Source organism: Garra rufa, chromosome 12 (genome assembly GCF_049309525.1).
Source record: "Garra rufa chromosome 12, GarRuf1.0, whole genome shotgun sequence".
In the NCBI taxonomy this organism is placed as follows: Eukaryota; Metazoa; Chordata; class Actinopteri; order Cypriniformes; family Cyprinidae; genus Garra; species Garra rufa.
The window spans coordinates 22,825,707-22,852,129 of NC_133372.1; the positions used below are offsets into that span (position 1 = coordinate 22,825,707).

At 34.3% G+C, this 26,423-nt stretch overlaps 1 protein-coding gene across 1 annotated transcript in view; it reads left to right on the forward strand.

Annotated features, from left to right (window-relative positions):
* Positions 1–26,423, forward strand: part of ryk (receptor like tyrosine kinase) — a 76,563-nt gene that overhangs the window by 42,081 nt on the left and 8,059 nt on the right. Inside the window, 7 exon segments of the mRNA XM_073852536.1 lie at positions 1,665–1,859; positions 3,871–3,996; positions 8,332–8,418; positions 9,646–9,715; positions 13,990–14,122; positions 19,465–19,574; positions 21,664–21,823. Coding sequence (XP_073708637.1) covers positions 1,665–1,859; positions 3,871–3,996; positions 8,332–8,418; positions 9,646–9,715; positions 13,990–14,122; positions 19,465–19,574; positions 21,664–21,823 — 881 coding nt within the window.

The window sequence follows — 26,423 nt, forward strand, 5'->3', positions numbered from 1 at the left end:
AGTTTTGTGATTTAAATTAATTAGACATGCTTTTTGATTAATAAAATTTAATTTTACATTTAAGTAGAATCTAGAAAACGGGGGTGAAAAAAGAAATCCAGAAAAATTAAAACGGAAAAAATATGCCATATGTGACCCTTGACCACAAAACCAGTCATAAGGGTCAGTTTTTTATAATTAATACATTATCTAAATAAATAAATTGTAAATAAATAAACTTTCCATTGATGTATGGTTTGTTAGGACAATATTTGGTCAAAATACAACTATTTAAATTGTATTTTTAATAGAATATATTAAGAAAATCACCTTTTAAAATTGTCCAAATTAAGTTCTTAGCAATGCCTATTACTAATAAAAATTGAGTTTTGATGTTTTTTTACGATGGGAAGTTTTTAAAATATCTTTACTTTAATATCCTAATGATTTTTTGTGTCATAAAAGAAAAAGCAATAATTCTAACCCATACAGTGTATTTTTGGCTATTGCTACAAATATACCCATGCTACTTAAAACTGGTTTTGTGGTCCAGGGTCACATATGTCAGTCTCCTAGTATTTGCTTAACCCCTTCGCTGGCATTTACTAGTGCCATCTCAGAGGCATTTCTTCACACTTAGGTTGTTGACTTTTTTTTTTTTTCACCACGAGAAGTTGCCCACCTCCACCCCTTTTCCAACTTAGGACGCAAATAAGACCAAATCAACAGGAAGTTTCCACTCTTTAAAAACATGGTCACTGTTTTCATAGTGGGTGAGTTTCACCTTTCCCTCAAACGACCGGATTAGGCTAAAATTAGGGCTTTTCAAACCGTACTGAAAAGGCAGGTTGATAACCTCCCTTCAGCTTCCCATTAGTCGAGGTTTTCCAGGAGATCCCATGAGTCTTATATTCACAGTGGCCCCAGAAAATATTTAAACACTTAGGTCACAACATAAATGTCTTTGTCTTTTAATTAGGCAAAAAATTATGCCACAGGAGAGAAGTTATATTAGTAAATGGCAAGAAATAGCTGCTCTAGGTTACATAACATCCAACATTATACAACGTTATTTGCCCAAATAGTTTTCCTACATCAATGCATGCATACAAAATGGTTTAGAAGGACGATACTCAAAAGCAAGCTTTTTCAGATGGAGCTAAGTACTTTGAAACATTTGGTGTCAACTGTTTTTGGGCGATATTTAAAGGGATAGTTCACCCAAAAAGGAAAATTCTGTCATTATTTACTCACCCTAGTGTCGTTCCAAACCCGTAAGACCTCTGTTAATCTTCAGAACACAAATTAAGATATTTTTGATGAAAGAAATTATGAAATGAAAAGCTCATCAAAAATATCTTCATTTGTGTTCTGATGAACAAAGGTCTTGTAGGTTTGGAACTACATGAGGGAGAGTTAATTAATAACAGACTTTTAATTTTGGGGTAAACTATGCCTTTAAAGCCAGCTTTAGCGAATACTCTCCCTTAAAGACAATCTTGTTCTAAAGTTATTTTTATAAACCAGTGTGAATAGTTGATGGTGGAGATATCTGCTCCATTTTGCCCAGGCTGTGTACTCACATTGTGTGTAGCGCCTCCTAGTGGTCTTACATGCTTGGTGCACTGTTTCATGCTTATACCATGTGTTTCTTTGTCTCACTCTTATTCTTGTGTGTGGAATAGCTCAGGCACCATCTACCTGCTATGATTATCCATCCTTCATATACCTCTCTCCATCTTTTTTTTCTTTCTCTCTCACTCTGTCCTCCCTCCACCCCTTCCTTTTTCTATCAGATGCTCATACTGGCTCTGCACCCATGCTCCAACTTGCAGGCGCCTCCTTCCCTCACCCTGGTGCCCCCTCGCACGAAACCAAAAGTAAGTTCTGCTGCTGTCTAGCAGATAGAGAGAGCAACAGGGAATCATGACTTAATCATATTCACTAACCTTCTACCTTTAACCTGGTTTCTTCTTCACCATCACCATTGTTTTGTATTTACTGGTGTTTACTGAGCTCGTTCATCGGGTTTACACTGTAGTGCATGACGAGAAGGAAAATCAGATAGTAATGGTAAATGATGGTAAATCATATATTCGCCCACATGTTGTTTTAAACCTGTATGAGTTTTTCTTTTGTTGAGTACAAAAGGAGATATTGACGTCCATTGTTTGGAAAGAAAATACCATGAAAATTATGAAATTTTGAAAATTTTAAAGTCATTACAAAAACTGCATTACTGCATTTATTTAATCAAAAATACAGTAAAATAGTAATATTTTGAAGTATTACAATTTAAAATAATGGTTTCCTGTGATTTAGATTTATACACACACTAGCAGTCAAAAGTTTTTGAATGTTTTTTTTTTAAAGAAGTCTGCATTTATTTGAACCAAATTACAGCAAAAACAGTACAAATTTTAAATATTTTTACTGCTTAAAATAACTTTTCTATTTGACTATATTTTTAAATGTAATTTATTCCTGTGAAGTCAAAGCCACGTTTTTAGCATCTTTACTCCAGTCACATGATCCTTCAGAAATCATTCTAATATTCTGATTTGCTGCTCAAAAACATTTATTATGATGTTGAAAACCGTTGAGTAGAATATTTTCAGCTTTCTTTGATAAATAGAAAGGTCAGAAGAACAGCATTTATCTGAAATAGAAATCTTTTGTAACATTATTAATGTCTTTTTAATCACTTTTGATCAATTCAAAGCATCCTTGTTAAATAAAATTAATGTATTAATTTCTGTAATTTATTTTCGAAACTCCAAGCTTTTGAATGGTATATTGTATAATATTACAAAAGCTTTTTATTTCAGATAAATGCTGATCTTTGGATCTTTCTGTTCATCAAAGAATCCTGAAAAAATGCACTCAACTGTTTTAAATATTGAAAATAATAGTAATAATAAAAAATGTATTTTGAACCGCAAATCAGCATATTATAATGATTTCTAAAGGACCATGTGACACTGAAGACTGGAGTAATGCTGAAAATGTAGCTTTGATAATAGGAATGAATAACATTTTAAAATATATTAAAATAGAAGTTATTTTAAATAGTAATAACATTATTATTATTTTTTTAAGCAGCCATTACTTCAGTATTCAGAAGTCATTCTAAAATCAGATTTGGTGCTCAAGAAATGTGTCATCTTATTATGAGTGTTAAAAATTATGCTGCTTAATATTTTTATGAAAACTGATACATTTTATGTTACAGATTGGGAATGTGTAGACCATAGGGAATGTTTTTACAGTTTTACATAAGTTGCTCATAATAACCACTTGGGGGCAGCATCATGCACATTTAGTATAAGTGGAGAAATTGATTTAATGAATCAGAGCATTGCTTACGTGTATTTTTAGTGAAAAGTGATATTTACATTTTGTTCTGTATTCATAATCAACTGTATTTATATATTCACTAATATAATGTTTACCAGAAGACACAGTGAAGTATTAAATATAAACATGGAAATTGTTCAATTAAACGTGTAAACCTAAAAGCAACACATGAGAATGCACAATGTTTTATCAGGATACACAACCAATTTTTTTTTTTCTTGTGTATTTTAAAGTACACTGGAGAATAAAACATTCTCTTAACATCTAATACAATTGACTGTATAACTGTGAGATAAAATCAGTTACACACCAAAACATGTTGTGCAAGAGCTACACTGCAGTGTTTGCCTTTGGCAAAGCTGGGGTTTTACTTCATTGATGAAGTGCAGTTGTTAAAATAACACTGCAAACCTCTGTCATTCCCTTAATCGTCTTTGTTTTGATGTCTGTATTAGACGAAATTATAATTAGTTCTAATGTAAATTGTTAACACTTATTTTAATGCAGCATTTGTGTGTGTATGTCTGATTAAAGGTTATCCCTCGCTGCGGATAGAGAAGAACGACTTGAGAAGCGTCACTCTCCTCGAGGCCAAGGCAAAGGTCAAAGACATCGCAATCTCCAGAGAAAGAGTCACGCTCCGCGACGTCTTACATGAAGGTATCTAATCCCGCAAGCCCTATAGACGCACATGAAAACCACAGCAAGTTAACGGTGAATGTGAAAGACTCGATTCTTAGTATTCTGTCCACCTCAGTCCCATTGAGACGTATATCTTTCTAATAGTGGTTCTTTTGAACGACTAGTTCAAGTGAAATTGCATCACGGCAAACAAACGCGTCATTTGGCCGCTCAGTTTGAGGTTAGACACTTCCCCCTGCAAAATAATTTTGTTGGATCACACAAGAGCTGTGCTCCAGTGGGAAATCTGCACTCAAGCACTAAACTGGAGTCCAAACAGAAAAGCTCTCTGCTGGGCCTTGTGCCAGCACAACTCTGGGCTTTGCACAGAAGATGTTGACACAAATGTCATTAGTCACATGAGCTATAAAACCTAAACAAAACCCTTCATCAAGAACCCGCCTTATTTGACTTGCGTTCTTGCAAAATCTCAGTGCAGTAATTCCCCTATGTAGCATCTTTTTTTATCATGTGCGTGTGGCCGCAAGCTTGATGAAGCTGATTTATTATTTATAAGGTGTTATTGTGTTGGGTTTTAAGTGCTGACCTGGCAAACTAAAGCTGGTTAATCTGATTAAACCAGTTTTATTGGACATTTGGGGGAATGTCAGATTAATCCTTTCTGAAGGGCCATTTTGCTTTTGTGTTTTTATGACCGGCTTGATACTCTTTATTTGAATGGCCTTTATTTGAAACACAAATTTCAAAGTTTTTTACTTAATAAATATTTGCTGCAGTCGCTTTATGTGGTAATTAGGCCAAAAACACAAAAGCATGACCTTTTCTTCTGTGCGACACAAAAAGTGAATTTTTGGAAAATGTCCTTGCTGCTGTCTTCCATATAATAAGGGTGAATAAGAAATTAGGACTGTCTCTAAAATAAGCAACTTGAAAGTATCATAAAAAAGGTTCAATCATCCTGTAAAAGAATACGATAGCTTTGTGTTTAAGTGTTTTTTTTTTTTAATGCGCTACAGATTGTTCGTTTATATCCAATAACTGATATGCAGAACATATTTTTTTTAGTGTTTTTCTTCTGTTTTTGTTTTATTTTATTTTTTTGATGATTTTTTCAAGATTAAAATAGCATAACTGAAGCAGTAATAATGATATGAACAGTAGGATGCATTAAGTTTGATATATTCAAATGGAGAATATAAATGTTAAGGAGCTTCAGCTACATTTGCATAAATGTAATCATTAGTTTTAAACTACAGTTTTAAGAGGTGTAGGTGTTGTCTATTAGTCTAAAGATTAATGAACAAATTCACTGGTGTAAAAGAACATTTAAAAGTAACGAACAAAGCAGAAAATACATTGCTTTAGAGTACTTTGAATGACATCAAAATTTATTTTTGATACAGTCTTATGCACTTTGAGACTTCAAAATTAAGAACTGCAGTCCTTAAGTCAAAGTGAATTGACCTCAACTTCGAAGGGGGCTCAATCCTCTTTTTATTTGTGGTATACTGTCTCAGTCTAAATTACATTCACACTGGTGTTTTAGGAAGCCAAACAAATTAGAATATAATAATAATAATTATGATGACAATTTTATATTATTATTATTCCTATGACAATAATAGCCATACATTGTAAAACAATTGCACTGTAAAACAAGTTTAATGTTTCATAGGTAAATTATTTTTGCTTTCCAGTACAGTAGTGAAATTATATTTCTTTCCTAATTTCTACACTGGAAAGAGATGTTTTGAATTTAGACTGCAGGAACATTACCCGTTTAAACCGCTAGCAATCAGCAATTCATACTGCAATTTTAATGTTTTAATTTGACGGAAACGGCAGTAGAGCTTTTATTTTGAAGGAAAACTCCAGCTTCAATGAAAACATGATTACAAAAACACATCTCACTTCAAATCTAGTGAATTCTGTAATCATCTGCTGCCAAAATGAAGCATAACTGGTGGCTGTTGCTTTCCCAAACGCACACTTAACTCACAGCTCATGCAATAAAGAGTTCACTGCATTTAAAGTGAAATGAGCCGCTATGAGGTGCGGAAAACACCGGATTACAAGCTGATCGCCTAAAAAGAGGTGCACGCTTCGCTTTGAAAGACGCACTGACAATAGACGTGATGAAGGGATTAAGCCATATTGTGCTTTTGGTTTTAATTTTACTAGATACTGTGCCAAATCATAATGGTCCAAAACACAACTTTAAAGACCTTTTATGTTCAAATAAGAAGTTAAAATCTATGTTAAATATGACACACTTTGCCTGGAAGACCTATTGTTTAAAATCCGCATTTGACCATGATGATATTGTTTTGCTATCGTGATATCAGGATATTGATAATTCACTTATATCCCTAATCGATTTAATTTTTTTTTACCGTTTTGCAGGCTTTTGTGTTATTACCGGAGTAGCACAAATGAAATTCAGATCTCATAAAAACACTTGTTGTCACCCAACAAATGTGTAACACATTTATTATGTGATAATGTGTATAGCGTTCCATTAATTATCCATTTACGCAAAGTTTATACTGAAAAGGTATCAAAAGAGGCTTTTGCACCAATTTATAGCTCCTAGAACTATTGCAGGAATTTCCTGCTTTTTGACGTGTTTGCACCGCAGGAACTATGAACAGTTTTAGTTCTAGGAACTCTTGTTTGGAGGAAGTAAATTAGCTCCTACTTCAGCGTAGGGACTACAACAGTTTTATTGACGTAAGTGTAGACTGATTGGCCAAACTCATACGAAACACCGGCTGCCTGGCATTTAAAAAAAAAAAACGTAAAAATATGTACTCCATAAACATGGAAAACAGTGCTAATGGCATTTAGCCCCCTGTTGTCTGCAGCACTGTGTTCTTTTCTCAGCCTCGATGCTATGCAACACTCCAATCCATATTTTCAAGCTCTTTCAATTACGTAAACTGCGTTTACATTCCATCTCAATTAGGACGAAACCCACGACACACAACAGAAACGGCTCCGATCATGGCGTCTTCTATTCACCGGTTGTTGTTTGCAAATACCACAAATAAAGACATTGCTGTCGACCGCTTCAGAGTTCCTGCTGTTGGTGCGAAGAAAACTGCCCGCTGAGGAAATGTCTCTAGGAAGCCCTTATAAACACTTATAATCTTAAAATAAAAAAATAAGAAAATAAAAACTTAAGTACGTAGTATGATATCAAGTTGTAATCATTGCAGATCATTGATTTATATTCTGTGAACTAGATCAGTGAACTGATTAATTGAAAACAAGGAGAGCTAGAGATGTCTAACTTTAAAAGGCTCAGTAACTTTTCAGAACACAGCAATGCAGGTCAGGTTGTTCTTGCATCAGTGTTCACGTACTTGAATAAAGTACGAATGATGTAAAGTCCGTGCCATTACCAAGCTGGGCAACTTTGCCTTTTCGTGGTAAAACAGAGTGCATGTTACGTCTTAGGACATTCAGTACTGGCAAAACTTAAGCAACCATTAAAGACGTCGTCCTACTAAGAAATTCCCCCTGATGTCCAGCATAATGACCATGCTTGTCTCAAGTGTGACTGCAGTTTTCCTCCCACTTAACCAGTTTGTCATAAACTACATAAAGAGACTAAAAGCTATAACGGAAACCCAGCTGGTTGCATAATGTATAATGCAATGTGTATACTTTTTTTGGAAGGTTAAGATGCAATTTTTGCAAGTTCTGCATTGTAACCAAGAAACACACCATCCATGGAACATGATGTTTATTTGCTCAGCACTTTTGCTAAGTAACACACATGCGCAATATCGCACCTCACATACCTGATGTATTTCTCCTAAAGCTTTTTTGACACTGTTGGTCTGTGATATGCTTACATTCATTTGTGTAATTATTTAAATGAGGACAACTCATCGAAGCAGGCTTCTACGTCAGCAAGCTGGCTTGAGATAAACTGGCATGTTATAACAAGCATGGCGGCATGAGAGAGGTAAAAGGATCAGATAAGAGAGAAATGTTGTAGATAATGCGGTGCTGGCCCCTAGCATTAGTAACACTATGCCTAAGTCGGCCTACTCTGAGGTCTACTGCTCTGCGAGATGCACTGATCCATTACATTCTCGAGTGTCATCTGAGCTTATGGGAACTGCAGCAATGTCTAACTGGCTGTAGAACAGCATTGAAAAGGTGAGAGACTGTCCTGCGCCTGCTGGTAAATCCATGCTATGTTTGTTCTCTGAGGTCATTCAGGATACCTGTTCAGACCTGCTGTGCGTTTCACCATGCAAAAGTTGGGATGTTGTTTTATCCTGAAAATGCAGAAGTGAATGACATATAGCAACATACATATTTGTTTTTCATGATCCTCAGGGACCTTTGGCCGCATTTTTCATGGAGTCCTGCTTGACGAGAAGGACCCAAGCAAAGAGAAACAAGTCTTTGTGAAAGCGGTTAAAGGTAAATCCTCTCTTTCAACTCTCATTTGATACCTCCCTTGAGGACATTATTCTATGAACCATTTAAAATAAGTTTCCCAACATGATTGAAAAGAACTATTTTCTCAGGAAAATCAAGAGGGATTGTTTGTGATAATGAGCCTCTTTGTGAGGTTCCAAAGTTCATAATACAATAATAAGACTAGAAATAAAACATATTAATAATATAGTTCTCAGTTATGACATCAGCTTCTCTAGAAAATGCAAGTGCCATGAGAAACATAAGCACTTCCCGTTACACTGGTCACCCCTTGATTTGCCCTTGTGCCCTGTTTATCCAGCGAAGGACTGGTGCCAACCACCACACAATGCCACTGTACCAGCATCTGCTGTGCCAAGCCGTTCGGTTTCCACCCCGGCCCTTGCCCAAGGGACAGGAAACAATACTCTTTACCCATACTCTCCAAGCATCCGTCAAAAGCTGCGCTCCAAGATAAAACCAGACCTCTGTGAACTCATTCTAAATGTGTTCACTCAGCCAGCAATCTGTGAGAGTGGTTGAAAGGAGTTAGGCTGCTTTTAAAGCAATCAAACTTTCTCAAGTGCGAGGTTGGAGGGTTGTTCAGGACCTACATGCACCTTTTACTAACAAGGACTTGCCTGACGGAGCAAAAAAAAGATAAAATAAGATCTAAGTAAGCGTTCAGTTGATTTAATGTTCTTTTAAAAGGATAGTTCAGACAGAAAATTATTTGTTTACCCACATTTCATTAAAGTGCTCTATGGCTGGCTTACTTCTTTAGAACACAAATGTTGAATCTAAGAATATCCTGGTCATCTTTTTCATTATAATGAATGTAAATGACTACTGGGGTTCAAAAAAATGCCGACGTAGCTTCTTAAATACATCATAGAAGTAGTTCATATGCCATATGAATGCCTTTTTAAAAGCTATAGTCCCTGTTCATTGTAATTTCATGGGGGAAAAAGCAACCAACTTATTCAGAATTTCTTCTTTTGTGTTTAACGGAAAGAGTGGGATATGAGTTTAAGGAAATAATGACACCGATTTTGACAAAATGTCCAAACATTGCCACTGCTTTTTCCAGATGTTTCCAAGTTCACCTTCTTATTTTAATTGGTTGTGCAATAAGGTGAAGACTTGATTTGTCAGGTTTCCCTCACGATTGGGTTGTCCAGGTTTGTGTCACACATCCCTGACTCTTTGTTCTTGCATTTGGCTGTGCAGATCATGCCTCAGAAGTACAGGTGACCATGATGCTTACAGAAAGCTGTAAACTACGGGGCCTTCACCACAGGTGAGTTACAGCTATATACATATACGTGTGTGTTCACAAAGTGTTCATTTTTGTAATTCCGATGCCAGTGGTGCAGAAATTACTAGGTTTCCCCTCGACTAAAGTTTTTTCTGGTCAACTAGTAGTCGTTAATTTTTTTAATTTTTTAGTCACAGGTTTATTAATAAAGCATATAAATCATCATAATGAGCCTTTAATTGTCTACATAGCCTAATAAGTGTTCAAGCGCACACAAATAAAGCTTGCCATAGTGTACCGGCAGATATAATATGAATGTGTCAGGGAAAAACAGCAAGGAGACTGCATTAACGTTTTAATAATTTCTTGATAAACTAGTGCTTTCTTTGTTTTCGGTTTAAGAGATGAAGTCGGCGACACTGACTCGTCGTCTTCAAAGTAGTGGATGCGTCAGGAATATGTTTCATACGAATTACATAATGTGAGAATATTTGTTTTCTGTTTGATTTGGTTAATCCAAAAATAGACATTTAACTCTCTATAGATCTTTTTTTCATGTCTGTAAGGCAAGTATACACAGAGTTTCGAAGTTTCGTGCTCAAGTTCACAGAGACTGGAATGGCAGAAAGTGCATCCTGTTTGTTTTAATTATTTTATAAAAGTGCAACGTTTCGTTGTTATTGTGAGTGCACACAAATAAACGTATAGTCTTTACAGATTCAAAAGATGTATTACTCTTATCTATATGACTAAAAATGACAGTATTTTAAGAGCAAGAGACTGCACTGGTGCCTCCATCTGTCATGCAATGAGCACGCTAATGTTCAGTTTTCAAACATTAGACTGCCATGTAAAGTTGCTACTACGTACATCTTTCAGCCATATTTCGAGGAATGATAGGTGACTAACGGTTGGTCGACTATTAGGGGGCAGCCCTAGAAATTACACACTTCACCTTCAAACAAATCCTTATGCAGGGATCTGTTTACTACACTCGGTTGAGTAGGGAATATCTGTAGAAGTTCACATCACTTATCAAAAAATCCCTCCAACACGTATGCCAATTAGAGGTTTTGAGAATGATGACATAACTTGTGTATATAAATATAAATTACCATACTTACATGATGGGTAAACTACCCTGTCCACAGTAGAAGCATGTTGTGTAATGTTTGAATGTTGTGACAGCAATATGATGACCACAGTTGCAGCTATGACACTATGACTACTAATCTACACACTTCCTCTGCTGGGTGAATAACTTCGTCTTCCTCTGCGTTCTTTCTTGATTAGCGAATTCTTGTTTACAGAGTTTCCTTCATAGAAATGAATGTGGTTTTAGACGTTCTGCATTTCTGATTAAAGGTTCTTTTAAATCACTTTGTGGCTTCATTGTTAATCACTTTCTTTATATCATTGTTAACTAGATTTTCTTTAAAAAGGATAGTTTAGCCTAAACTTAATTTTGTCATTAATTACTCACCTTCATATCGTTCCAAACCCGTAAGACATTTGTTCATCTTCAGAACACAAGTGAAGATATTTTTGATGAAATCCGAAAGCTTTTTGACCCTGCATAGACAGCAACGCAACTGACATGTTCAAGGGCCAGAAAGGTAGTGAGAACATCGTTAAAATAGTCCATGAGACATCTGTGGTTTAGCCTTAATTTTATGAAGCTGGGATTTTTTTTTTGTGCTTAAAGAAAATAAAAATAACAACTTCATTCATTAATTTCTTCTTATTCTTTAATATTTGATCAGTCTATAATTTTAATGGTGGGTTTATTTGAACAGTGAGAGACAGAATAACAATCCAGAAAAACGCATCTCAAAAAAGTTATAAATTGATTTGCATTTTAATGAGTGAAATAAGTATTTGATCCCCTATCAATCAGCAAGATTTCTAGCTCCCAGGTATACAGGTAAAAAGCAGAGATAAGGAGCACTCTCTTAAAGGGATTGCAGTTTGTTACCTATGTAAAAGGCACCTGTCCACAGAAGCAATCAATCAGATTCAAAACTCTCCACCATGGCCAAGACCAAAGAGCTGTCCAATGATGTCAGGGACAAGATTGTAGACCTACACAAGGCTGGAATGGGCCACAAGACCATCGCCAAGCAGCTTGGTGAGAAGGTGACAACAGTTGGTGCGATTATTCGCAAATGGAAGAAGCCATCTCCATCTGTCAGTCTCCCTCGGTCTGGGGCTTCATGCAAGATCTCACCTCGTGGAGTTTCAGTGTTTTAATGAGAACGTTGAGGAATCAGCCCAGAACTACACGGGAGGATCTTGTCAATGATCCCAAGCAGCTGGGACCATAGTCACCAAGAAAACAACTGGTAACACACTATTTGAAGGACTGGAGTCCTGCAGCGCCCACAAGGTCCTCCTGCTCAAGAAAGCACATGTACAGGCCCGTCTGAAGTTTGCCAGTGAACATCTGAGTGATTCAGAGGAGAACTGGGTGAAAGTGTTGTGGTCAGATGTAACCCTAATCGACCTCTTTGGCATCAACTCAACTTGCCGTGTTTGGAGGAGGAAGAAATGCTGCCTATGACCCCAAGAACACCATCCCCGCCATCAAACATGGAGGTGGAGACATTATGCTTTGGGGTGTTTTTCTGCTAAGGGGACAGGACAGCTGCACCACATCAAAGGGATGATGAATGGGGCCATGTACAGTCAAATTAATGCCAGAGCATTGAAAATGGGTCGTGGATGGGTATTCCAGCATGACAATGACCCAAAACACAAGGCAACAAAGGAGTGGCTCAAGAAGTAGTCCTGGAATGACCTAGCCAGTCTCCAGACCTTAATCCCATAAAAAATCTGTGGAGGGAGCTGAAGCTTTGAGTTGCCACTAGTCAGCCTCTAAACCTTAATAACTTGGAGATGATCTGCAAAGAGGAGTGGGACAAAATCCTTCCTGAGATTTGTGCAAACCTGGTGGCCAACTACAAGAACACACTCACGTCTGACCTCTGTGATTGCCAACAAGGGTTTTGCCACAGAGTACTAAGGCATGTTTTGCAATTTCATTTGTTAAAAATGCTAATCAATTTTTAACTCTTCTAATGCATTTCCCTTGGATTTTTGTTGTTGTTGTTCTGTCTCTCACTGTTCAAATAAACCTAGCATTAAAATTATAGACTGACCATTTCTTTGTCAGTAGGCAAATAAAAAAAATCAGCATCGGATCAAATAATGTTTTCCTCTGCTTGCAAACAAGTCGCAGCACATTCGGGTTCTACGTCAGAACACCGGCTTCTGCGTCAACAGCCCACGTGCATACGTCATGATACTCTCGTAAATGTGGGGCGGAGACTGAAATGGAAGAGAAGAATTGTTGAGTGAAGTTGTTATTTTTGTTTTATTTGCACACAAAAAAGTATTCATTAATTTAAGGTTGAACCATAGAGCTGCAGTACTGGTACCACATTGGTATCAGATATTAGAAATGTATCAGTATTTACCAGTCAATTATATTTGGAGTAACTTAAAGTGAGTCTCTAAGTGTAAAGTTGATCTGAGAAAAAGAAAAGTTGTAGTTGTTGTTGTTGAAGAGTTAAATATAACCTTAATATTGAATGTTAAAATCTATTTTTTTTATTGTACATTAAAATATTATGATGCCCACAATAAATTTATTGTGGGATTTATTTTGTATTTTTATTTTAAATATCAGCCATTTATTAGCTCTTGGTTATCTATTTATTAATTAAATCTAATGCAACCTACGGAAACTAAAAATAAATCTACCGTTGGCGTAAACTGCAATGAAAATTGCAAATTTAAACTGAATACTAATTTTGTAATCCTCTATTTAGTATCCTCTATTTATGTATTATTTAATATCACTTCATCTTCATTCAGATTAATTTTCCTGATTAATGTAGCAGCAGTACAACAGCCCTAAGGTCAAACATTCTGTTTAGATTTTTCTGTTTCCCGCTTGGTTGCCTTTTGGGATGGGCTCAGACCCATATCCTGTCCTGAACGTTCCGAGCTTTGCAGTCACGCAGACCCATGTCTGAGGTTAAACGGTCAGCACAGCCCATGACTTAAAATTTTCCTTCACTGATTGAAATAGACTTAATATTACCTTAGGGTAACATATCACTTCCTCTCTACTTTGTGTGTCATTGCTAGTGAAAATCTAGTAACAGAAAGTCATTTCTTTAATTCTTGTTTTCATTGTGTGCTTGTTTTGTTTTTCTGCAGAAATGTGTTTGAAATCTTGCCATTTTATGCAATGACTTTTTACCTACATTAACAAAGTTTAACCTGTTTTTCTCTGGTCTATTCACTCTTAGGAACCTGTTACCCATCAGCCATGTGTGTATAGAAGATGGTGAGAAGCCCATGGTCCTGTTGCCCTATATGAACTGGGGAAATCTTAAGCTTTTCCTGCGCCAATGTAAGCTTGCTGAGGCCAACAACCCACAGGTGAGACTTTTGCAAAATGGATTTTATTTTATTTTCTAAATGACATTTGTGCATGCATTAAGTAAAACAAATAACTGCCATAACCAGTGCAGTTATTTTACTGGCTGGTTTATTTAACATACAACATTTAAACTGGATCCACGTTTGCACCGAGTGATTAAGCCGTGTGAATTCAGCTAATACTAAGTAGCGCAATGACACTCCTTCTGCTGTTAGCAATAAATCAGTCGGAGGCAGGTGTTTATATTAGAGACCCTCCAGCAGAACACCTGGAGTGTTCAGATTATCCTGATTTAATTGCTTTCCTCTGAACAATGAATTCATTGTGCAGATCCTCTGTCAACATTGAGTGAACTTTCTATGATAGGTGCTTTACAGTAGTGTGCAGTTCACAATCGAGCCTTTGTGATGTTAACCCTGGGCGGTCTTTCATTCGGCTGCCACTGAACCCTCTTCAAAGACAAGATTACATATATTCGATCAGTCAGACCAGTGTATTCCTAAAATGGTTAAATGGGTGCTTTAAGCTATCAAAATTTCCTCTTCAAGACCAAGCTTGTTGTGGCGGTGTTTTAGTTATGCTCAATGCACAATTGTCTATTTTCTTCTTTTTGGAAAAACATAAATCATGTAAACTACCCAGGCTTTAGATAATACCCTGCATTTTGGCATTGAAAGTGAATGATTTATTTTTGTATTTACTGCCAAAATGTTCACCTCTCACCTGAACTGAATCTTAGATGTCTGTTTGCTGCCTTCTAGGGGTGTGCGAAACTGCATACTTTTAAAATGGCTCTTTCTGAATGACTAGTCAGTCTTAAGAAAGCACTGTGTAATTAGGTTGGTTTAGGTTTTTGTACCCTGTCCACCAGATGCTGGTCAAACACCTGGATAGAGCCAAACTGAATAGAGCAGTGTGCAAGGATCCTGAGGCCTGTTTTGAAAAACCTTAGGGAAGCTCAACATATTTACTCAAAACATTTGTCTGCATACACTATGCATGATGTATTGGTGTTGTTCTATGTTGTATATGGGCCATTCTACAGAATTGGTCCAAACTGCTTTCCCACAACCCAAAACACATTTAAAAAGCATTTAAGTATTCAAACTTTAGATGTTTACTAAGATCCTTCTATTAGCTGTTAAAACACAGTGATATTTAAAATATTTGTAAGCGTATATATATATATATATATATATATATATATATATATATATTTCAAATCATTTTTATAATTTTTTTTCTATTATTGTCTTTTAAAAGTATTCTTTTAAAAAAGTTGTGTAAATTTAGAAACTTTAGCTAAAAAAAAATATTTTTTTAAAAAATGTCCCGCATTTTCATATCACAACCGAAACGGTGTATGTTTTAATTCCATTGGCTGAGAGTGATTTTAACTACATTTCACTCTCTCTCATACTGTAACTACATGGTGAGTAGATAGGTCCCATCATTTTAAGGTAAATGTGTTCAAAAGTATGAAAAATCTCTTTGTAACTTTAAGCAATGTCACTACCGTACACCTTTTTTCTGCGATTAAGCACACCTTTTTTTTTTTTTTTTGATATTCCATAACATTTAGTTTTTATGTGTGTAAAACTGTTCAGAACTGCGCTAGCTAACCATGTGCTGATTAGCATCTTTGAGCTAGGTTCAAAAGTATCTAAGTACATTTGGTAAAGTTTCAGTATTGACATCTTTGGTTTTTTGGGTGTTATCCCATAAAATTGCCACTATTGAAACATTCTGTTGAGTTTCAGTAGTGACATCTTTGATTTGATTGATTTTTTTGGGATATTATTTCATAAATTTATCATTACCAAAACAGTCACAACAAAAACAAGTCATTATTGTTTTGGTAGTGACAAAAGAAAAAATAACACATTTTAAGTGCAGTTATGCACATTTTGTGTATTTTAGTATGTTTTAGTAGAGTTTTAGTATGCAAGTTAAAATTCTTAAATGTGCTGTGGTTGCTACCAAAAATGTGCAGTCACTACCGAAACATGGGATGTTGGTCAAAAATAAAGTATACAGAATTATCAACTAAGATGTTAGTTTTTAGTTTAATATATAAAATATATTCAAAATAATGAATCCTTAACTTCAACGTTTTGCCTTTTACAAAGAAAAAATGGATTAAAAATACAACAGGTCTCATTACACCTGAAATATTGTTAAATTAATTTTTATTGATTTTTCTCTGAAAAAATGTTAATAAAATGGCAAGAAAAAAATTACAATGTAGATGCAAGTAAAATCTTAAAAGGTCAATATAACCCTTCTAATTAAACTATATATTACTGTCAAATTTGTGACCAATTTGGGGAGAGGACACAAATTCCAGAACTTTCTGAAAATACAATGAGATTTTTACAATTACTAGAAATGTGTATGTAGATATTATACAATTTGCATACCTACAAACTTTTTGGAAAGACATTTTTTTTAAGATGTTTCCAACTCTAACTTTGTACCAATTCCGTAGAAAGGCGCATATACACAACAAATCAGAAATTGACAATTCAGAAATTTGTGTTTTTTTTTTTTTTTTTTGTGGAATCAAAGCATTAATTTCATAAGGACACATTTCATTGATAAAAAGTAGCAGTAAAGGCTTGATTTTGTTGCGAAAGCTTTTTATTGCAAATAAATGCTGCTCTTTTGAATTGTTTTACTCGCAAATGATTACTGGAAAAAAATGCATTACTGTTCATACAAAAATATTAAGCAGCACATTTGTTTTCAGCATTGATAATGATTTTCTTGGGCAATCATATTAGAATGATTTCTGAAGGATCATGTGGCACTGAAAACTTGGCTGCTAAAAAAAATCAGCTTTGATATAATAGGAATAAATTACAATTTAAAATATTTGCAATGAAAAGTAGCAAATTTAAATTGAAATAATATTTAACAATATTACAGCTTTTACTGTATTTTTGATTAAATAAACTATTTAAAATATGTATATTGACCAGTGTTTTCTATTTAATTATAAATAGTAATTTTCCTGTTTTAACTTTTAGATTACCGTTGCAGTCAAAATTAATATTTGCCATATTGCAAATTTTTAAAAAATGATGCCTAAATTCACTTGTACCCTCTTAAAACAGCTGATTCATTACTAGTATTTTACTACCTGTGCATTTCTAACTAAATCACAGCGCTCAGGTGATTTGCAAAGGTGAATAAATTGGAGTTGTGACTCCTCAAAGAAGGGTTTAGTGTGTTGACAGTCATACACCTGCTGTTGACACGCTACTGAGAGAACTTGCGTGTCTGAATTGATCCTCTTTAAGTCATAACAGCTAAAAAGAAAAGGTTAAGATTAGAGATGCACCGATTGATCGGCTAGTGATCGGAATCGGACGATTTTCGCATGATCGGCCCGGATCGGTGACCGGCCGGTCAATTCCTCCTCTTGCCGATTCCTAGCCGATCCTTTTATTGCCAGCGGCGCATGCAATTACGTCACAGTCGTGTGTAAACATGTCTTTGGTGTGAGTGAAGATGACACAAAGATCGCAGTTTGTAACATTTATAAGGCCAAAATACAACGCAAGGGAACAACCACGAACCACGCGCTTGTTTAGCTTGGCTGGACATGTGGTAGATCACGCCTCCGCTCTGCATATTTTGCATGTCTCTGTTAATTAACACACGTGATTCAGATAACCCACTCGTTAGAAGTAAGCTCCGTGAATGAACTGTTCCGATTGACATGGTGCCTGCCCAGTGTTCATTGCTCCCTACTCCCTGAGCAGGGGAAATCCGTTGACGTTTACTACACTTTCATTCATTCACATATTTGCGCTGCGCCTCCGCATACAGCCTCTTCACACACTAATAGTTCGAAGCGAGCGTATATGTTCCATTTGAAGGTAATTAAAGCATGCGTGACGTGAATTTAATTTGTATTTATTTACAGAGGCATTTATGTTACACTTCTCTAGTAAATATCATCTGTGTGTGAAGACGCTGTATGCGGTGGCGTAGCGCAAATATGTGAATGAATGTTCCGAAGTGTAGTAACGTTACCGCTGGATTAACTGGTGACAAGGCAGAAATGCTTCTCTTTATCAAGGAAAATTTGCCATTAATGCTCAAGTAATAGCATTTAGTACAAGCATTGTTATTTCTACCTGTTTGAAGACACAGTGCACGTTTTGTTATTAAAGTTATTGTTGTGAGATGATCCTGTAATTAATGTTTAAAAAAAAATCCATATAAAATTCATTGAAGGAAAGTAGATTTTTGTATGCCTGCTTTGTCACTTATATTTTATTTCTAATGTTTTCAAGGCTCAGAGCACTTTATTTTGTTGTTAAAGTTATTTTGTTGTAAGAAGATCCTATAATGTTTAAAAATGTATTTTATTATAAAATAAAAAAATACATTGAGGAAAAGATTTTTGTTAGTATAACTATACTGTTAGTTACAGGAACTAATTTTATACCTTTTTCGAAGGCACAAAGCACTTTATTTTGTTGTTAAAGTTATTTTGTTGTAAGAAAATCCTATAATGTTTAAAAATGTATTTTATTATAAAATAAATTTAATTAAAGAAAATATTTCTGTATAGGCCTATGCTTTCATTACAGTTCTTAAAAAAATTAAATCGGAATCGGCAGGTCACACTCACTGAAAAATCAGAATCGGCCAAGAAAATTGTAATCGGTGCATCTCTAGTTAAGATTTACTAGACACTCTCATTGACCCATCCCTACCTCCTAATGTAGTACATTCTCTCTTGAGTAAACATTGCGGTCTAAATCACACTATCCGAACTCACGCTGAACAAACAGGAATGAGCATGCATCATCGAACTCATCTGACACCTCAGTTTGTCATCCACTGCAATTATTTTGTTCTAAAGCCTTGTGTATAATTCATGTGCAAAGCCACTCATTTAGAGAAGATCGTTAATGACCTTGTCAGTTAGCACCCAGGGTTTCTTGTTGTGTCTCACTCGAGATAGATTATACAAGGATGCCAGAAGTCGAACCACTCCCTCTAAAGAGTTAAAGCGTTAGTGTTTGGCTTTGCGTCTAGGTTCAGAGGATGTTTATGTTTAGTGAGGTAACTCTCATTACATCAGACGTCAAACTCGTTCTAGCAAATGAGATTCAGCAGAGGAACTTGTTGCTCCATCTAGTCTGGTTTCCTAAGAGGTGAACCGTAACCACAAGCATCTGCGTTACCAATTGTCATGCGTCCCACTTTTGGTTTCTCTTGCTTGGACCTCTTTTATTAAAATGTTTCTCCCAGTGACCCCTTAAATGTTGTCTTTATCAAATAAAAACCGTTTTATTAAGTCTTTCTCTTGTTACCCTCACAGGCCATCTCTCAACAAGACCTGGTCCACATGGCAATACAGATTTCATGTGGCATGAGCTATCTGGCACGAAGAGAGGTTATTCACAAAGACCTGGCTGCCAGAAACTGTGTGTAAGTGTGTAATGTTTTCCCACTATCCTTCACGCAAGAGTATACAGCTGCACCAAGAGTTACATATTGGCTATTAAAAAAAGAAAAAAAAGAAATGTACAGTCAAATGCATTCTCTATGCATTCTTTACCATTTGAATTAACATATGTGACCCTGGACCACAAAACCAGTCATTTACATTGTATATGATATACATTGTATGGGTCAAAATTATCGATTTTTCTTTTATGCCAAAAAACGTTAGGATATTAAGTAAAGATCATGTTCCATGAAGATATTTTGTACATTTCCTACCGTAAATGTCTCAAAAAGTAATTTCTGATTAGAAATATGCATTAAGAATTTCTTTTGGACAACTTTAAAGGCGATTTTCTCAATATTTAGATTTTTTTGCACCCTCAGGTTCCAGATTTTTTAATAGCTGTGTCTTGGCCAAATATCGTCCTATCCTAACAAACCATACACTGCTGCTCAAAAGTTTGGGATTAGTAAGACTTTAATGCTTTTAAAAAAAGTGTCTTATGCTCATCAAGGCTGCATTTATTTGATCGGAAATACAGAAAAATAAACTGTAATAGTGCTATATGTTATTACAATATAAAACAGTGTTTTTTATTTTACTTTAACTGTACTTTAAGTTATTCCTGTGATGCAAAGCTAAATTTTCATCAGCCGTTACTCAAGTCTTCAGTCTCACATGATCCGTCAGAAATGATTCTAATATGCTGATTTATTATTAGAATGATCCAATTTGGCAACATTTGTTTTGCCAAATATTTTATAACCTGTAATACTGTTTTTCAGGATTCTTTGATAAATGGATGGCTTTGCCATCACTTTTTATTAATTTAACACATTCTTGCTGAATAAAAAGTATTAATTTCTTCAAAAAACGAAAGAATAAAAATGTATTGACCCAAAACGTTTGAACAATAGTGTGTATTGTTAGAAAAGATTTCTATTTTAAATAAATGCTGTTCTTTTTAAACTTTATATTCATTAAAGAATCCTAAAAAAAAATCACAGGTTGCAAGAAATATCAAGCAGCACAACAGTTTTCAAAACTGATAATAAATCGGCATATTAGAATGATTTCTGAAGGATCACGTGACACTGAAGACTGTAGTAATGATGCTGAAAACTAAATAAAATAGATTTTAATGTATATTAAAATAGAAAAACATTCTTTTGCATTGTAATAATATTTGACAATATTATTTTTTCCTGTGTTTTGAATCAAATAAATGCAGCCTTGATGAGCATAAGAAAATTGTTTAAAAAAAACAAAACAAGAAAAGTCTTACTGATCCTTTTGAATGGTAGTGTATATCAATGGAATGCTTATTTATCTCAGCTTTCAGATGATGTATAAATCTCGATTTCAAAAAATATGACTGGTTTTGTTGTCCAGGGATACGTATGTGGGTTAAATACGTAAAAGGGTTTAAGCATAAAAACAAGCTTGATACTGCTTTAAGTTTTAGTTTTTCCCCAAAAAATATGAAAAAGTTCTTTAATTTCATTGCATTTTTGTTTTTCTGAGCAAAAAATAAATATCATACATTTTATTTTTTTTTTTTTTTTCCTAATTTATAGAAGACCCCCACTAAAATGGCATTCAATGTAACAGTCTTGTCAGGCATATTTACAACAAAAATCAGTGTGTTGCGTATTAAAAGATGAATTATTTTGACACCAAATACTAATTAGTTGTATTTAAAATTTGCCACTATCCTAGGTTTTGCCCATTTGACAGTAAGGGTTTTTTTACTAATTTTAAACACAATACAATTTAATATGCTCCCTTATTCTTTTATGTATTTTATATAAGCATGTTTGAATTTTTTACATAAATATTGTGTTATACTGAGTGACAATTTCACATTACTTCAACCAAATTTTGACATTTTATTCTCCACTTATTTGAAACCTTAAAAGCAGACACTTTACTTTTACATTTAATGTGCTTTCTATAGACACAAAATCACTTTTGTACATTTCTTTTGACGTGGACACCTTAACATCTTTGACTCATGTATATTTTGTTTCTTTGTCTCAAGTGTTTTAATTTATTTGCTTATTTCTCTAGAATTGATAACAGTATGCAAGTGAAGATCACAGACAATGCGCTGGCCCGTGATCTCTTCCCCATGGACTATCACTGCCTCGGGGACAATGAGAACCGACCCGTTCGCTGGATGGCTTTGGAGAGTTTGCTTAACAATGACTTCTCTAGTGCCAGTGATGTGGTAAGAGTTGCTGCTTCTTTTTGCCATTTTTTGTAACAGACTGTAACATGCTTGCACTCACCTAATATTTAGTTTCATACCGGCAGGTGTTCTCTAATGTATTCTTTTCTATTTTCCCACATATTTTGCTTATAAAAGAATGGTATTTTGTTATTGCACTAGTAAAATCACTATAATTTTTAACTAAAGTTTTGGGCTCTCAGATTGTGTCCAAATCTCAGTAACCGATTTAAAATTGCGTAACTTCTTTGACGTCATACTGTCTGCTCCATCATGCATTGTAGCTGCTGACAATTATAGTAATCATGCTTCAGGTGCTCATGAACTTGTTGAGGCCTGCATTTAGTTGTCAGCTGCATTCAGCAGTACCGCAGTTAACACACATTTGATTTTCTTTAATATGTTTATATTCAGAATAATAGTCCTGTAATAGGTGTACAATTAAATTGCAGAGAATTTTTTCTCAAGTCTGCATTTGTGCATAGCACAGGGTAAAGGCATAGTTCACTCAAAAATGAAAATTGCCACTATTTACTTTCATGTTGTTCCAGACTTAACATAAATGAATGTTTTCACTGAAATGTGAGTTTTCTTCTGTTCCTCCATTGAAAGGCCATTACAGCAGCACTTTAATGCTTTATAAAGAGTTTATATAGACATTGTAAAAAAAGAGACACAATCGCTTTAAATGGTAAACAGGTTTACACTGCCATTCAAAAGTTTGGGATCTGTAAGATTTTTAATGTTTTTTTTTTTTTTTTCGGCTCATCAAGGCTGCGTTTATTTGATTTAAAAATACAGAAAATAAAAGTAATATTGTGTAAAGCTGAATTTTCAGCATCATTACTCCGGTCTTCAGTGTCACATGATCCTTCAGAAATTGTTCTAATATGCTGATTTATTATCAATATTAGAAACAATTGTCCTTATTAATATTTTTCTTCCTGATAATTTTTTCAAGATTCTTTGATAAATAAAATGTTAAAAAGAATTTAAGCATTTATTTAAAATATAAATCATTAACATTTATACGCTACTGTTCAAAGTTTGGGTTCAGTAAATGTTTTTCTTTCTTTCTTAGTTTGAAGGAAATTAATACTTTTATTCAGCAAGGATTTGATAAAAATGGTAAAGACTTATAATGTTATAAAATATTTAGATTTTTTTTAACACTGTTCTTTTTTTTTTATAAATGCTGTTTATTTCTCAGATTTGTGAGTTTATGTCTCAGAATTGAGAAGTATTTTTCAGTATTTTTTTTCTTTCTTTCTTTGAAAGAAATTAATACTTTTATTCAGCAAGGATGTGTTAAATTGGTAAAAAGTGATAGTAAAGACTTATATTGTTAGAAAAGATTTCTATTTTGAATAAATGCTGTTTATTTCTCAGATTTGCTAGTTTCTCCAATTTGCGAGTTTATTTCTCAGTTTTGGGTTTATTTCTCAGATTTGAGTTTTTTTTCCTCAGATTTGCACGTTTATTTTTCTTAGAATTGAGAAGTATTTTTCAGTATTTTTTTTCTTTCTTTGAAAGAAATTAATACTTTATTTAGCAAGGTTGTGTTAAATGGATAAAAAGTGATAGTAAAGACTTACATTGTACAAAAAGATTTCTATTTTAAAAAAAATGCTGTTCTTTTTAACGTTTTATTCATCAAAAAATCTTGAAAAAAGTATCACAGGTTAAAAATAATATTAAGCAGTACAACTTTTTCCAACATCAATAATAAATCAGCATATCAGAATGATTTCTGAAGGATCATGTGACACTGAAGACTGGAGTAATGGCTGATGAAAATTCAGCTTTGCATCACTGAAATGAAATTATATTTTAAAGTATATTAAAATGGGAAACTGTTCATTTAAAGTGCAATAATATTTATTATATTACTTATATATATATATATTTTTTTTTGGGGGGGCAACCTGTGTTTTTAAGCAAACTCGAGCATAAGAAATGGCGAGGCAAACCCCTGGCACATTCTTGTATTTCTGAGAGAAGTGAATGTGAGAGAAAATTGTTTGTCTGGCAACACACTGTACATTCCCATCTGTCTCACTCCAAGTGCCAAGGAAACAACCCACCCTAGACAGTCAGGAAGTACTGAACGCCGCCTGGCCGTCTCATAAATGACACACCGGGCCAAAACCTGTCAGCGATCTGACCTCTGCATCCTTTCAATCTACCAGAACAATAGTGCCTGGTGCTGCCCTCATGCCAGGAACAATTATTAAGGTTTTGTTTATCGTAACACAATAGGAGCTGGTGATGAGCAGTGGCCTGGTTTGGAAATTTACTCGTTTACTAGGATATGCCGGAGATTTGTTTACCGTAAGGACCAGTAGTGCAGGATACCTCCCGCCCATTGAGACATAAGACTAAATCCCAGATCACCAGTGGATGTCAACTTTGATCTGTGCCCAATTTCCCTCTCATAGCCTCTCAACAACCAAAAAACAAAAAACGCATTAAGAGCGGAAGACGACATCCTTTTATATGTAAAGAAGCCTGTCTGTTTTAAAATGTCAAGAAAGAAAAGATAGTCATTATTGTCTTTTAATGAATAGGGAGGATTAATTTCAAGTGTGTTTTACAGTTAAGTGTGTTGCCCTCAAGCGCAAACAAAACTTTTTTTACAGTACTTTTACTGTTTGGCATTTTCCAACACATCTCCCTGAAGGGCGGACACATACAGAGCTGTTTATGAAGTCATCTTTTCCATGAAAGTAATGCAGTTTTTTTTATAGTCGTGTTGCTTTTTATATCCAAGATTATTGACTGGCATCTAATCAACTTAATTGACTTGAACATTATTTATAGCAAGGGCTGTAATTACATTAATTTTCACTTAAGTTTGTTTCATAGCTATGTAAGCTTGTTTCCGCCACTCAATAAAAAATAAAAAAAGGTTATTGTGAATTTTTATAGCACAATTCTGACTTTTTTCTCAGAATTGTGAGATATAAACTTGAAATTCTGACTTCTGTTTGTATTTTACAATTGTGACTTTTTCTCGCAGTTGTGGGTTTATATCACAATTACATTTTTTTTACAGAATTGTGAGAGATAAACTCGCAAATACAAGTTATAAAGTCCAATTTTGAGGGGAAAAAAGGTTTATATATCAGTTCTGTTCAAGGCAGTTACAAGTTTATTTCTCAGGTTTGCGAGTTTATTTCTCAGAATTGAGTATTTCTCAGAATTGAGTTTATTTCTCAAGTTTGCGAGTTAATTTTTAAGATTTGTGAGTTTATTTCTCAGGTTTACAAGTTTATTTCTCAGGTTTGCGAGTTTATTTCTCAGAATTTAGTTAATTTTTAAGATTTGCGAGTTTATTTCTCAGAATTTAGTTAATTTTTAAGATTTGCGAGTTTATTTCTCAGGTTTACAAGTTTATTTCTCAGGTTTGCGAGTTTATTTTTCAGAATTTAGTTAATTTTTAAGATTTGCGAGTTTATTTTTAAGATTTGCGAGTTTATTTCTCAGGTTTGCGAGTTTATTTCTCAGAATTGAGTATTTCTCAGAATTTAGTTAATTAAGATTTGCGAGTTTATTTCTCAGGTTTACGAGTTTATTTCTCAGGTTTGCGAGTTTATTTCTCAGAGTTTAGTTAATTTTTAAGATTTGCGAGTTTATTTCTCAGGTTTACAAGTTTATTTCTCAGGTTTGCGAGTTTATTTCTCAGGTTTGCGAGTTTATTTCTCAGAGTTTAGTTAATTTTTAAGATTTGCAAGTTTATTTCTCAGAATTTGTTAATTTTTAAGATTTGTGAGTTTATTTCTCAGGTTTACGAGTTTATTTCTCAGGTTTACGAGTTTATTTCTCAGGTTTACAAGTTTATTTCTCAGAATTGCGAGTTTATTTCTCAGAATTGAGTTTATTTCTCAGATTTGCGAGTTTATTTCTCAGAATTGAGTTAATTTTTAAGATTTGCGAGTTTATTTCTCAGGTTTGCGAGTTAATTAAGATTTGTGAGTTTATTTCTCAGGTTTACAAGTTTATTTTCAGAATTTAGTTAATTTTTAAGATTTGCGAGTTTATTTCTCAGGTTTACAAGTTTATTTCTCAGGTTTGCGAGTTTATTTCTCAGAATTTAGTTAATTTTTAAGATTTGCGAGTTTATTTCTCAGAATTTAGTTAATTTTTAAGATTTGCGAGTTTATTTCTCAGGTTTGCGAGTTAATTAAGATTTGTGAGTTTATTTCTCAGGTTTACAAGTTTATTTTCAGAATTTAGTTAATTTTTAAGATTTGCGAGTTTATTTCTCAGAATTGCGAGTTTATTTCTCAGAATTGAGTTTATTTCTCAGAATTTAGTTAATTTTTAAGATTTGTGAGTTTATTTCTCAGGTTTACAAGTTTATTTCTCAGGTTTGCGAGTTTATTTCTCAGAATTTAGTTAATTTTTAAGATTTGCGAGTTTATTTCTCAGAATTTAGTTAATTTTTAAGATTTGCGAGTTTATTTCTCAGGTTTGCGAGTTAATTAAGATTTGTGAGTTTATTTCTCAGGTTTACAAGTTTATTTTCAGAATTTAGTTAATTTTTAAGATTTGCGAGTTTATTTCTCAGAATTGAGTTTATTTCTCAGAATTGAGTTTA